The sequence below is a fragment of the Myotis lucifugus genome, unplaced genomic scaffold (genome assembly GCF_000147115.1).
Source record: "Myotis lucifugus unplaced genomic scaffold, Myoluc2.0 scaffold_38, whole genome shotgun sequence".
NCBI lineage: Eukaryota > Metazoa > Chordata > Mammalia > Chiroptera > Vespertilionidae > Myotis > Myotis lucifugus.
The window spans coordinates 1,168,661-1,183,991 of NW_005871086.1; the positions used below are offsets into that span (position 1 = coordinate 1,168,661).

General features: G+C 40.2%; 2 protein-coding genes and 1 pseudogene across 2 annotated transcripts in view; all 3 read right to left on the reverse strand.

The window, feature by feature from the left end:
• The window catches only part of LOC102417483 (ribonuclease 4-like), a 48,726-nt gene extending 35,136 nt beyond the window's left edge, over window positions 1-13,590 (reverse strand). The window contains exon 1 of the mRNA XM_014454714.2: window positions 13,499-13,590. The gene's annotated coding sequence lies outside the window, so the exon portion shown is untranslated. The remainder of the gene's footprint in view (window positions 1-13,498) is intronic.
• On the reverse strand, window positions 442-13,577 carry LOC102418126 (ribonuclease 4-like). The gene is made up of 2 exons (XM_006087440.3): window positions 13,499-13,577; window positions 442-1,520 (listed from the first exon to the last, which is right to left on the reverse strand). Exon 2 carries the CDS (start codon window positions 1,501-1,503, stop codon window positions 1,063-1,065), a length of 441 nt encoding a protein of 146 aa, XP_006087502.1. The 5' UTR covers window positions 1,504-1,520; window positions 13,499-13,577; the 3' UTR covers window positions 442-1,062.
• On the reverse strand, window positions 9,011-9,426 carry LOC106696953 (annotated as a pseudogene).
• Window positions 13,591-15,331: the final 1,741 nt, after the last annotated feature.

Below are 15,331 nucleotides of genomic sequence, written 5' to 3' on the forward strand. Positions count from 1 at the left end.
AGCACCATCTTCACAGGTATCAGTGGTTTGAGTTCTTTATTGCAAAGAAAACATGAAAAATCTTTCCAGTCAGGAAGAGTGAATGAGTCTTAATGATCTAGTACATTGTTAATACTCCTACTTACTACAATGATTCAAAAGTTGGTGAAGAGAAAAAGCAAGTCCTATATAATTTCTTAATCTTCTAGTTACAAACATAACAAGGTTGTCAAATTATACAGACAGAGCTCTCATTTTGCCAGTTCATATTTCTAAATTTTTAATCGTTCCCCCAACAGCTGATTTTTGAGAATATCAAAAAGCAGTTACTTTTTTAAAAAATATATTCTATTGATTTTTTACAGAGAGGAAGGAAGAGGGATAGAGAGTTAGAAACACCCATGAGAGAGAAACATCCATCAGCACACCCCCTACTGGGCATGTGCCAGCAACCAAGGTACATGCCCTTGACCAGAATCAAACCTGGGACCCTTCAGTTCACAGGCCGATGCCCTAGCCACTGAGCCAAACTGGTCAGGGCAAAAAAAGCAGTTACTTTTAAAGCACTCCCTGTGATGAGGTAGGAAAAGTCCTGGATTAGTAGCCAGTTGAAGTGGATTTTTTTTGAAATGGATTTTTTGTGTCAGCTTTTCCACTATCTTCATGGTCTTCAGCAAATCCGTTAACTTTGGTCTCTTTTTGTAGCAACATGAGCATCACAGGGGTGTGGTGGTATTAAAATGAGATAACTGAGATGGAAGCACCTTAAAATACTTGTAATGCTATATCATACATGTAATGACTACATTGCAGAGGATAGGATTTGAGAGAGCTAAGCTGACCAGTATTATAAAAGGAAGCAGAAGAGTCTATAGAAAATTTCTATTACAGAAAGCCCAGTCCCATTATACGTTTATGTCTCCATTCCCTTTTATTCATTTAACGGAATGGATCATATAGAGAAAAAGAAGTAGGCATAAGTAGAGGAGGCAGAGCCTGAGATAGCTCAAATGCATTACTCATTGCTATTCAAGGAGTAAGTTAAAGGTCAACCACGGGACCATAACCCCTGCAGGGTAGTATCTATCTGTCAAGGTGCACAGGCAGCGGGGGGTTACCATTACAGGCAATGACAACACGCCTAGTGCTGGCCCTGCCCTGATATGAACAGTTGGGGGGCCGGGTTCTTCCTGTATCTCTGCAATCTGTAACATTCACTACACCCGCATGGCAGTTCATCATGCCATTCTTGCACAGGATATTGCGGGTGATGCAGATGGTATCAATGGTGCTGTTGTCTTCATGGATGAAGGTGTTGAATTGCTTGCAACTAGGGGTAGTCATCCCCCGTCTTTGCATCATCGTGTTGCAGTACAAGTTGGTGCCACCTGTCGCTGGAAAGTCCACGTGTTGCCGCAGGAATCGTTCATACATGGTCTCGCTATAGGAGGGCTGCACCAGCCCCAACCCCAGCAGGGTCAGCAGCAAGAGCAGAAGCAATGAAAGGGTCTTCTGGAGAGCCATCACTGCCTTGGAGGTCCCTGGAGAGAAACCAAGGGGTAGGAGAAAGGAAGGTAACAAATGGGCACCAGAGAGAGGAGTTGAGAATGGCAAGTTGATATTTCCTCCACTCTATAGTCTACCCTTCCTCCCTACTTTTCTGCTCACAACTTTTCTCATCGCTGCTTCCCAAAAAGTAAAAAGTTTTCAAACATGATTTCTCTGAAAGCAAGAGCTTTTCTCTTATAGAGAGACGGTGCTGTAGCCAGTACAGTGACTCAGGGCAGAGACTGACGGGCTGGATGTCCAGGTGTATGTGTCCTGTATGGTCAGGGTGTGAAAAGGGAGAAAAGGCAGATCTAAATGAAACTGGAGTTGTCTGTCTCTTGAGGAAATTCTCTAGTCATGTGATCTTTGGAGAGTGTTAGGTTCCCTGGAGACTCTGATTCCCAAAAGTTTGGATAGACAGGATATGCCAATGAAAGTTTATGAACTGATTTTAAATCTTTACATCTGGGAATTGAAGAAGGTTTGGAAAAAAGAATAGAGTAATATTTAGGGTTAGCCTGGCCTCTGATGTGTCTATTCCTTTTTAAAATTAAAAAAAAGCTTCAATTACAGTTGACATTTAATATTATATTAGTTTCAGGTGTACCACACAGTGATTACATATTTATATACCTTACGAAGTGATCACCCCAAAAGTCTAGAACCCATCTGACGCCATACATCATTATTATAATGCTATTGACTATATTCTCTATGCTGACTTGGCATCCCTGTGGCTATTTTTAAAACTGGCCATTTGTACTTCTTAATTCCTTCACCCTTTTCACCTGTTGGCATTCTTTTAATGGTATAAAAATCAAGTCTTTTTTGAAATCTTGCTAATCCTATAAAAAAACAAAGTAAAAAATTGAGTATCCAGCCAAAGTACTCTGAAGATAGTAAATATTGGTTGAGTGAACTAGTAAACAAAACCAGGGAACTAATGAACAAATGAAATGATATGGGTATAGGGAATGAAGGTGTTTCCCAGGCTTGTGGAATTGACTGATAAAAGAAATTTAAAAAATAATCTCAAAAGCACAATCTCCACAAAAGAGGAATTGGACTGTGACTTTTTTCCTTGCTGTTTCTATGCACAACCAAAAACTAGGCCTTGGTGATGTATTTCATTATCATGCATGTATCCTTTATGCTGTGTCTATCTTGTCAATAGCTATTGCTTGTTTTCTGTTGCTTCTAGTTGCAGAATCATGTTGTTGGCACTTTTGGGAGTGGAAAATAAACATATGTTTAATAGATTTTAAAAACAAGACAAAAGAAGAACCAAGATGGTGGCATAAGGTATAAACCTGTGCGTGCTGCCCCCCACAACAACATTGAAACTACAACTATAAGAAAAAATAGCTATCATCCAGAACCACATGAAAGCTGGCCGAGTGGAAGTTCTACAACTAGAAGGAAAGAAAGAAGCGCATTGAAACTGGGTAGGAGGTGCAGAGGCGCCAAGAAAAGAGGTACAAAGGTGTGCATGAGGCGGGCTGCACCTGGATTCCTGGTTTTTTTCAATTGGAAGAAGATACAAGCTCTTGAATGCACTGAGCTCGTTTAAGGCAAGATTCTGAGGTCCCAGACTCCTATGCGGAGAAACTGGACTGTCTTGCATCTGGTCGGAAAGTGAGGGTGGCTTTCTCACAGAGCTGCTTGCAGGGATCATTGTTGCTGTGGGGGCGCGGGACTCGGGGACCCAGGGACGCGAAGTCCGGAGTTGGTCGGGAGTCGCTGAGATGCTGATGACAGCCATTGCTGTTTGCACCACCCTGGTGATTCTCTGAGACCCCGCCCACTCAATTTACATCTCCACCCAAACTGTTTGCAGCAGTGCAAAGGAATCACCTGCGCCTTTGCAGCCTAACCTAACAAACTGCAGCTGGGTCAGAGAGCTCCAAAACTTCCAAACCCCAAACAAAAAGAAATCTGCTGGTATCACTGTAGCTCCTGCTGGGTGGACTCACACAGTGAATGACTTGGAGATCCAGGAGCCAGGGTACCCCTGGTCAGATACCAGATTTCAACTCCTCACATTCAAAAGGGACACACTCAAGAAGCAGACTCAGTGAGCACCAAAGCCCCACTGAAGCAAGTCCTACCCCATAAGGGTGTCACCAGCACAGCAGTTCTTCCACTGTAGACACAGCGGGTCCTCGAAGTCAGCCAAAAATGCGAAGACAAAGAAACATGTCACAAATGAAAGAAATGGAGGAAAGCAAACTAATGGAGGACATAGAGTTCAAAACCACAGTTATAAGGCTACTCAAGAATCTTCTACGAACATCCGAGGAACTTAGTGAGACCTTCAAGGATCTTAATGAGAATGCCAAAAAAATGGAAAAGGACCAGTCAGAAATTAAACATACACTGACTTAAATAAAGAATAATATACAGAGATCCAACAGCAGACCAGAGGATCCCAGTCAACGATTTGAAATATGAAGAAGCAAAAAACACCCATCTGGAAAAGCAAAACGAAAAAAGAATCCAAAAATATGAAGATAGTGTAAGGAGCCTCTGGGACAACTTCAAACGTACCAACATCTGAATTATCGGGGTGACAGAAGAAGAGAGAGAGCAAGATACTGAAAGCCTATTAGAAGAAATCATGACAGAAAACTTCCCCTACCTGATGAAAGAAATAGACTTACAAGTCCAGGAAGCGAAGAGAGCCCCAAACAAGAGGAATCCAAAGAGGACCACACCAAGACACATCATAATTAAAATGCCAAGGGCAAAAGACAAAGAGAGAATCTTAAAAGCAGCAAGAGAAAAACAGTTAGTTACCTACAAGGGAGTACCCATAGGACTGCCAGCTGATTTCTCAACAGAAACCATTCAGGCCAGAAGGGAGTGGCAAGAAATATTCAAAGTGATGAATAGCAAGAACCTACAACCAAGATTACTCTACCCAGCAAAGCTATCATTCAGAATTGAAGGTCAGATAAAGAGCTCACAGACAAGAAAAAGCTAAAGGAGTTCATCACCACCAAACCAGGATTATATGAAATGCTGAAGGATATTCTTTAAGAAGAGGAAGAAGAAGAAAAAGGTAAAGATAAAAATTATGAACAACAAAGTGACAAATAAATACCTATCAACAAGTGAACCTAAAAATTAAGTCAGAATAAACTGGTGAGTATAATAGAAGCAAGGGCATAGAAAGGGAGTGGACTGACAATTCTTGGAGGAAGGGGGTGTGGGGGGTGTGGGAAGAGATTGGACAAAAATCTTACACCTATGGATGAGGACAGTGGCAGAGGGTAAGGGCATGGGATGGGGTGGGAACCAGGTGGAGGGGAGCTATGGGGGAAAAAAAAGGAACATCTGTAATAATCTGAACAATAAAGATTTATTAATTTAAAAAAAAACACAAGACAAAAACTGAACAAAAACCTTCAGAGCCACAACAAAGAAAGCATTACTATCTAGCAGCAGTTCTCAACCTGTGGGTCGTGACCCCTTTGGGGGTCGAATGACCCTTTTATAGGGGTCACCTAAGACCATCCTGCATATCAGATATTTACATTACGATTCATAACAGTAGCAACATTACAGTTATGAAGTAGCAACGAAAATAATTTTATGGTTGGGGGTCACAACATGAGGAACTGTATTTAAAGGGCCAGAAGTTGAGTACCACTGCTTAGTGTCAGAACATTGCTTCTGTTGAAGGAGGAAAAAAAGGAACCCAGACCTATGTGGCTCTAAAATTAGTGTTTTTTCCACATCTTCTACTCCCTCTCTGTTTCTATTCTGTTTCAGGATATTCAAGACATTTATGTTCAGAGTTGCTTCTCTTTAGCAACAGTTTAATTTAGGGGTAGAATAGTGTAAGAGTGTAAGTGGGAATCACTCACTAACACCAACTAGCTAGATGCTGCCATCTGAGGGTCACTCCTGGGATTGGCATGAATCATGAACTGTGAATCTCCTTGACCATGGCAATGAGGCAGGGCTGACTCACTAGAGCAGCGATTTTCAACCTTTTTCATCTCATGGCACACATAAACTAAATACTAAAATTCTGCAGCACACCAAAAAATATATTATTTGTCAATCTGACAAAATAAATAGGTATAATTTTGATTCATTCACAACAGGCAGCTATTGTGTTGTTTGTCATTTTTTAATTTGACAATTTAAGGGAAAAAGGTCAGTGCTCATAACTAAATAGTCAGGTATTGCAGATTTTAAAAATTCTTGCAGCATACCCATTGGAAATCGCTGTACTAGAGCAAATAAAATTAATCTCTGACTCAACAGGAAGTGAGCAACCCAAAACCAAAAGGACAGTTTTTTGAAGGTCATACAGGCCCATTTCTACATATGCAGTCCAAGGCTTGATCATAGCTGAAGTCCTGGTTTGATGTATATGGGTACTACTGTTCTTTGTTTTCAAAGATGCTGTTTCATGATGGCAGTTCACACTGCCATCAGTTCCTAAAATGGCTGATGAGGGACATGCATACCAGTTTCCAACATAACTTCATTCTTTAAAATGCTACCTCCTATATTCACAGCCACCTTTGTCTTGTATACAAAAAGCTAGAAAGCTCTAGGTCACATTTCAGTGCCTACAGCTATAGATATGAGATATGGACTTAGGAAGAGAGAGAAGGGAAAAGTTGTGGGAAGAAGAGTAACAGGGAGACATGATGCTTGATTAACTCCTCATCCTTAGACTAATGGATAGAATTTCTGAAGGCACACTTAGAATTTGGGTAATAGCTTCATCATAACAATGTACTTTGGGTTATTTTCTCCAAATCTGATCTTGCATGGGTAATCTTGCACCTCTGATTTTGCATGGTTTTGTCTAACTTTTTCTCATCCTGCTTCTTTGTGTCCAAGATATGATTTAGAAAGATAACTGGTTACAGAGAAGACCTAAACTATTCATGCAAGAGCAAACCCACAGCCTCAGCCACAATAACCAAATGATTTAATAAGACATCAACAAATATTTGCCAACAGAAGTCCAATGTAGGCATCAATGGGTATATCTCAAGACTCTAGCTACAACAGAAAATGAAATGATCCCCAAACCATCCCAACACATACTTTTTGGATAGAGCTTGCCTCAAAGGCTTTCTCCACTCTACCACACTGATTCTCAATAAGAACTTGTTTTGATACTGTGATCCCAAAGAACTAGCTCTGCCACTTTAACTATATGATCTTGGGGAAATTACTTAACCTCTCTCAGCATTATTCCTCATAAGTAAGTGAGTAATTAATATCTACCTCTTAAGGATGTTATGAGGAATAAATGAGAAAAATCAATGTTAAGTGCATATCATAATGCCAGGTACATGGTAAGTGCTCAGTAAGTGTTGGCAATGATTACCTTTGCAATTTCCATTTTTCTTGTTTTCCTTTGCGTCCTTCAATCTGGATAAAATAATGAATGACTACACCAAGTTGTGTATATTATTATTCCTCTATCCCTTATTGTGTGGAGTACTTATATTCCTTCCAAATTAGAGGTTGTTTTTAAGTTGAAACAACTCAGCTGTGTGCCTACAGAAAATTTTCCTCTTCACATTGAATGAAATTTTCTTCCTTGCATATCACCATCTTCAAAGGGCTTGGGCATTTTGAGGTTTTTGTTTTCTTTTTCTTAAAAAGTTGACCAGGACTTCAATTCCTAAAATGTTTCATTTGAGATAAAGACCGACTTTTCTGTCACATGACATTTCATTTTAAGCAGCTCTAGGTTGTGAGAGAACAAGAGACCCAGAGCAAAAAGTGCTAGGCTTGGCTACCCAGCTGCTAGTTCCATCAGCAGGTCAGCAAGCAGCCCCATCCCATTGCCATGTGATTCCTTAGGAAACAGTCATTTGCCTTAACACCAGAGCAGAGAATTCGATGATAATACTCTACGTAGATGTTTGAAGAAGATATGTGTTTGCACACTCAGTATAATAATGGTCCATACTTTTGGCCTTCCCTATCAAGGCATTGAGTAGGTCAATGATCCCTATGGAAGTCATCTTGCATCATATCAGGGTAAAGGTACTGGTTGGAGAACCTGAGGAAAGGGTAAGGGTCCACATATTCTATCAAAATCTGAACCTTTCTCACATCCTAAGGGTTTGTGTGTTTTTTTTGGATTTTACAATAAGGCAAATTTTCTATTAAGAGAAGTTTGGAAAACTCTTCTTCCTACTTTCTTCAGAAATGACAGTGATATCAAGTTTGAAATAGGTTCACTCAAGGAAGAAAGATTCATGTGCTGAGTGTGCACCAGTAATTTACTTCTCCATTTCTTCCTGCATAAGTTTAAATACTTTCAGTGAGTCTGGGCTCTCCAGGTGGCACCAGGAAACTGATCTATAAACTTGGTATTGAAGAAGCAAGGCTTTTGGCCCATTTCAGGGCAATGTAGGCAGCAGGAGAGGGCACCGTTGTGAATACTGGGACCACTACAGTCATATAGTCACAAGACAGCAAAACTAGTGATTCATAATTTTAATTTATTAACAACCACTTTATAAATAAAATATTCAGGCACCTGTTGATAGAAATAATGTAAAAGGAAGTCAACCATTAAATCTGTGAATTGATTAAAATATTTTATAAAGAAAGTGTCTATTCACCTAAGTATGTGTTTACATGAAAACAAATCTAGATGAAGAAGAATAAGGGATAAGCTTGGAATCCTTCTATAAATTCCCAACGACCTCACAGTTGCCTGACATCCATTGATAAAGTAAAAATTTAAAGAGAAAATAATGTGAAGTAATTAAATTTTTAATCTTTATATGAAATTACCAGGAGAATACCCTGGGAGCAGTCTAGTCAAAGCAACTTAAAATTATCTCCTGCCTAAGACAAGAGGTGCATACTAGGAGTTAATTTTGGTGTTCATGCAGGAGTGTGTGTGTGTGTGTGTTGGTGTGTTGGTGTATGTGTTTATGTGCTAGAGAGAGAGAAAGAGAGAGAGAGAGAAAGTTTAAGAAGGAGGTAGATAGAAAGTTTAATTAATCTGTTGGTATTTAGTTCTAAACATCACTTCTAAAAGTAATATGGGCTTACTTAATAGCAAGAACAATTTGCCCCTCCTGAAAATTTTGCTTCACAGCCATGAGCCCTGGAATTTCCCAGCTCTCTCTATAAGATTAATTTAACATCCTTACACTCACAGGAAGGGAAAGTCTGCCTCCCTATTGACTAAGAAGGCACTAACTGATAGGCAAAAGGGCATTTGTATTCCATGCCATCCTCTCTGGGAGCAGCTGAATAGAGAAAATGGGGAAAATCAATAGGCCAAGAATTGATGAGAAGACATTGATTCTTACTGATTTCAGAGACATTTTTTTATTAACATATTGTGAAACAGAAAACAAAAGATCCAGGCAGCTCATTTTCTAGGCCCCTGGCAATGAATGTAGTCACCCCTGTTTTGGAGTGTGTAGGGGAAGAGCCAGGAATGGAGAGCAGAGACAACTCTGGGCCACTGGCCTGTTGGTTATGGACGGTAAAAGGACTCATCAAAGGGATAGGCAGGTCATATTCATAGGCAACAACTATGTCTGTGGACCCTGATGTGGCTCTGTACTGGCAGGGAGGCCAGGGGGACCCTCTTTATGCCTGCAAGTAGTGACCTGGAAAGGAGACCTCCTTATTCTGAAATTTTTTCTGTAAGGCATTCCATTCTCATCTTCACAGACCACCTTGAGTTGTTATTGGTGTCTTTGCAGAGTGAAGTCAGCCCTCATCTCCTCATCATGGTTTCACAGTATCTGCCATTGTGGCTACTTGGATTGGCATCATAGTGCTGGGCCAGGAAGTGTCTGTACCTGTTGTCATTTGAGCCAGGGTCACCGGGGTCAGACCCAGACCCAGCATGAAAACCAGCTACAGGAGACCCACGCCCATCATCATCTCTACTAACAAAAGCTCCTGCCAAGGGCAAAAGGTATGGCGGGGCAAATTAGGCTAAAAAGGAAATTAGGCTAAAAGGACAGGTCATCATGAGTCAGGTATCCTTAATCACCTAAATTACATATTTTATTTTATTTTCCTCATTAATCTCACATTTCTTGCCAGTCCATTCCTTTGGAAAATCAATATAAGTTTCCTGAACACAACTTCCAGCCCCAAACATTCTTTCCCAACCCTTAAGACTCACTGAGTACTTACCTTTCTATCAGTCATAGCATTGCAATATCCATTCACACTCTAATTCATTTGTTAATTAACTGAATAACAAACATTACATAAGCTCCTCTTGGTACAAGGCACTTTGCTAGGTCCTGGCACACAGAGACCATTACTATATACCCAACTCCTCCCTAAAAGGAGATATAGCATCCATGGAGAAAGAATAGGAGCTCCAGTTCATTGAAATAAAACAGTAAGATAAGGGAACTATCAAAAAGATGGACTTTAAAAAATATGTTTAATTTATTTTAGACAGAAAGGAAGGGAGAGTGGAAGAGAGAGCGAGAGAGAGAGAGAGAGAGCAAGAAGGAGAGGGAAACATTGATGTGAGAAAGATCTATTGATTGCCTCCTATTGGCACCCAGACCAAAGATCAAACAAATACCAGGGGTTTGATCGGACCAGGAATCAAACCGGCAACCTTTTGGTGCATGGGATGATGCTCAACCAACTGAGCTATACTTACCAAAGAGGTCAAAGAGGGACTTCTAATGAACCCTAACCCCAGGAAAGGGTGAATCCTTCCTGGCCAGGGCCCTGGTTGGGGCTCCTACAGCAGCCAATCAATGAATGTGTTTCTCTCACATCTATATTTCCCTGTGTCTTTCCCTCTCTCTTCTACTCTCTCTAAAAATCAATGGGAAAATATCCTCAGTTGAGGATTAAAAAGTTAAATAAATAAAGTATTTAACAAAAAAGAATAATGAAGAGAAGAGAATTGCTACCATCATCTCTCAATAGTTTTCAGTCTAAACTGTAGAACTCACACTTCCCAGGGGCAATGTGTCATAGACACTCAAATAAACCCGTAAAATAAGTATAATGCTTCTTCCTGGAGTATGATTTTATCTCAATGATAGGTGATTAAAAATACAATTAAACAACTATAGATTATAACAAAATAGAAAACAAATTTCTTATGAACATTTAAAAGAAAACAAATGGTATATTTTTATAGGCATTAATTAGTAATCATTACTTTGTACTTTTCTAACTCAATAAAAATTATTTTCATGTCAAACATTTTTATACCCTTAGAGATGCCACAGATTCTAGCACTAAGCCTGTAGTATTACTTAACAGCCCTTGATGTATGTCTGTGATTCTAGAAAGACCAGCAAATCCAGGGTTTTGATGGTTTCATGGGAAGGCAGGTGAGAGAGAGAGCAAAGTGAACACTCTTTCTCATCATCATTTGGCATTGATACACCTTGTCTGATTCATAATAGCAATACACAAATTTGGCACACTGTTGAAGAATACCAAATTATACACTAAGAAAAATTTTGGTCATTCCACAATATTGAAATAAATAACAGCTGAAAACATTTCCATCATCAATTATAATTTATAATACAATCAAGTGAAAGCCTGTTCTAGGGACTTGAGCAAAAATGTGGTTCATGACTGAAGAGAGAAGAGCCAGCCCTAAAAGAATAACAAGTATTCATACATGGCCACTGCTTCAGCACAGCTTCTCTCCTGCCATGCTCCCCATTTGCCAAGCTCATTACTATAGTACTTTTACATTGTGCTTTTTAGTCTTCTGGGTGTTTTCTTTTTCTAGTTTTGTGGAAGACCTCATCAAAGGTTTATTGATTTGGATTTATTTAGGTCTCTTGCTCTTCAATAGACAAATATTGCCTTCTAACATCAAAGGCAGTTACAGAATCTCAGGCTCCCAAGATGGAACAGGACCTCAGGGTCACCAAGTCAACACCTCTCTGCCTGGGGCCAGAATCCCAGAGTTCAAAATCAGGAAATAGAACCAGAGCTGTAGTAACCGAAAGAGTCCTTAGGTGGCAGTGGTGGATAGAAATGTTGCCAATGTCTTCCAAGCTGTAGTGAAAACCAGGTTTCCTTGTAAGATGTGCCAGTATTGTATAGGCTGTGGAGATATTGTTGTTCAAAGAATGGGATCTGAGCTGCTGGGCCTGTCTAGTGTCTGTCCGAACACTCGTTGCTTAGATATTGAGACCAAGGACACCCCATTAGATACAGTGTGAAAGCAAAAGTCATAAAGCTCAGGATCTGCTCACAAGGATATCACAAATAAAGATATACCTATTGCCAATATCCACGGGTGCCATTTCCAACCTGTTATCCAATCACCTGTCTTCTTGTCAGTGTTTCCTACTGGTGTACACTCTACAGGAGGGCAGAGCCCATATTATTCACCTTGAATCACAGTGCCTGCCTCACAGTAGACCCTCAATATTTATTTTATTTTTTAGTGACTTACTTCATTTTCCTCTCCAGGCTTAAGTTTGTTCATCTATAGAATGAGAGAGTTGCTAACTCTAAAATCTGAAATTCCATGGTTCTCTTTAAGCATAAGAGAATCTTTTCCTGTTTTACTAGCAAAAATGTAGTGGAATTACAGAGACAAGTTTGTTTAAGTTTAGTTGATAGCAGAAGGCACCTTGTGAAAGAAATAGATGATAAGAAGACTTGAGACCCAACTCCCTGCGATGTATCATTTGTTAAGGCTTAGTGTATAAGCCAACCCCATAGACCACCTCTAAATAAGGCCCTGGACTGATGCCACACAGGGGCTTCATATGCTACAAAGCCACTTGCTAGGTTGGAGACTGAAGGCCTCCCACCCCAGTCTGGAGAGATAAAGGGAAATCTTTGCTTCTAAGTTGCAGAATTTGCACATTAATTCTGTAAAAACTTAGCTAAATTTTGCTCAGGCTTATTGTAATTTTGAATCCCTAAGACATCCAGAAACCAAAGCCCAGTTGGTACACACCATGGCCACCAGTATCTAATATCTACTCCCCTACTCACTACTTGCACACTCATATATTCAATCCTAAATTTCCCCAAAAGAGGTAAAATGAATTTGGGAGAAAACAAGTCTGAGATAGATTATTGTGGTGCTGAAGTGAATATGCCTAGGCCAAGGGTTAGAGCTTCACATCTGGTCATCAAACTCACTGACACATAACCTTCCTTATTCAAGCACATAAGTGTCAGTCAGCTTTTTGTCAGTGAAATATGTCCCCACTGTTCTTCAGACTAACTTTATCATCTGTCTCAAACCCATTCTTTAATCCTCAAAAGAATTAATATTCTCTTCCTCACTCCACAGGCAATGTTTTGCATTCAAGAGATCCATCCAACTTTACACATCAGGGAATTAATTAACAGTTCATGATAAGTAACTATGGTTTTAATTTCCATACATGTAGCTTCACACTTATATATATATATATTCTAGGGCAGTATCCCTAAAAGTGGAAAGCATAACACCCAATGCATATTCCTCCCTTTACCTCTTTTCCTTCTTTCTTCCCTTCCACCTGCCAATGAACCTCCTTTTGATCTTGGATGTGTTCCACTTGGCTCATAAAGAGCAATCAAAACTTTTTTAAGTAAAAAAATTAGTAGGTAAACTTAGGAGAATATAGAGCTAAAAACATACTTTTTTTTCCTTTCCTTGCTCTGCTACATTTAATGCCTGTTCCCTGGGGGCATCCAGATGCCCTTCAGCAAATAGCTTCCCCAGGACTTAGGGGATTTTATCACAATTCAGGAATCCCTCAGAAACCTCCACTTGCTCCCAGTCTCAGAAATCTCCCTGCATCCACACACATATAGACAATCCCAAAAGAAATCTGCTTTCATTTTAAACTTTAGAATCTGGTTCACTTTCTTCTTAATTCATAAGTTGGCCCCAGAGGTTTTAAAAGGGGAAAAATGTTTCATTGAAATAGCTAAATGGCTAGAAATAATAGGTACAAGTAAACAAACAGAGAAATAGGTTATTCAGGGGTAAGAATCTTACTAAAATCTGGAAGAGTCCCTCCAACTGAAGATGGTTTCCAGCTCTTTGTTCCTGGAGATGGGTTCCAGCTGTGTGCACTGGATCCCTCTGGTTCTGATTATATAGCGATAAAATGAACTGGGTGGGGAAACTAGTTCCAAAGAACCCTAATCCTGGCAGATTTTTGCAAACAAAGGCCAATCCCCTTGAAAAACAAGGAAATTCACATTTTCTTGAAAATGACTAGATCAAATATTTACCCACTAGAGTGGTTTAAAGATTTGTTCTGGGAGGCATTTTTTTTATATTGGTAAGCATGGCCCTTTGTCCCAAAGCTGCCCTTTTTCTGATGTTGATGGTTCTCACTCTTGCCCATGACAGGACCAAGGTTTCATTGTTCACATATATGATCAGGACCCAGATGACGTTGCTTCTGATCTATGGGCCAACTCCAAAAACTGCCTTGGAAGAACCCCACAGAGTAAATGTGGTCTCCCAGCAGAATACTGTTCCCCTGCACTTTCTATGTACCCACATAATTTGATTTCATGAAGGGATGCCATGCTAATAAGTAGGTTATTCATAGGTTTCACAGAACCAGGAAAGCACTTGTAGAGAAGGTCATGTGACAGCTATTAGTACCCACTGCCCTTGACCTCAACCTCCCAGCTACTAACCCTCAGAACTATCCTTGCCATATTTCCTGGGCTTCTTACTTCATCCTCAGCTGTTCACAAGAGACTAACCAGGAGCCCCCAATATTCTGTTCCTTGTAGCACAGCTGCAAAACTGATTATCTCCACTGATAAATACCACTCCTTAGATGGTTAATTGATCTCATTGTTTCTCCAATTGATAGAACCCATTGAGAGAAGAATAACTGTCTTATCATCTCTACAGTCTTAGTTTCTAAAACAGTGAATGACTCCTAGGCCCCAAGGTATTTTTATTATCTTCATGGTCTAAAAATGCATTCTCTGATCTCACTTTGGGGACCCCAACCATGCAAACTCTTCTGGCTTCTCTCAGGGCTCACCAGCGCAACTGGGTTTGGTAGTGGTTACCAAACAAGGCAGGTAGAGTAGAAAGGCTTCCAAGAGTCCCAGGAAAGCTCTGCTTCTAGCTTACTGATAAACCCTTAAAACCCACGGATATACCTTTGTTTTGGAGGTATTGGTCCCTGTTCCAAAGCACTCTCTCCTAGGAGAGATTAACTGTTTAAACAGCTGTCAGTGGGTTACACATGCTTGGGCACCTGCTCTGGAGCCTATCTTAGTTACAGTGTTGGTGACTGGAAGGGCCTGAGGAGTTAAGGAGGAAGAAAAGTGGATGAGGCAGGTTAATAAAAAACTAGGTAAGTACCATGGCAAGTTCCAAGGAAAATGAAGACAAAATATTAAACAAGGACACTTAGGAGCAGGTGGTTTACACCTCTGCTCCCCAAACAGAGAGTGAGTAGCTAAAATCACCCTAGTCAGGGAGATAGATAACAGAGACCCAGTGGTGCCATTAGTGCCAAACACAAGAATGAATGAAGTCTGGGAAATAAATAACGAAAAACCCAATTAGAGCCAGACGAATCCAAGATAGAGCTAAAGGTGACCAGAGACTGATCCCAAACCCCACTATATGCTCATTTGATACATAAGCATGTTAAAATACACACCTAAACAGCTGATGAATATTCTGATGAAGACCTCCCCCAAAATTTTCTTCTACAGAGAACAGATAAAATCCTCAAGACATGGTCTCTCCTGAGCACACCAATGCCTCCCTTTCCTCAGGTGTGTTATTTTACTTTCTTTCTCCTAAGTTCCGAGGGTCCTCCTCTTGTCTAACTTTTCAGTGAGCCAA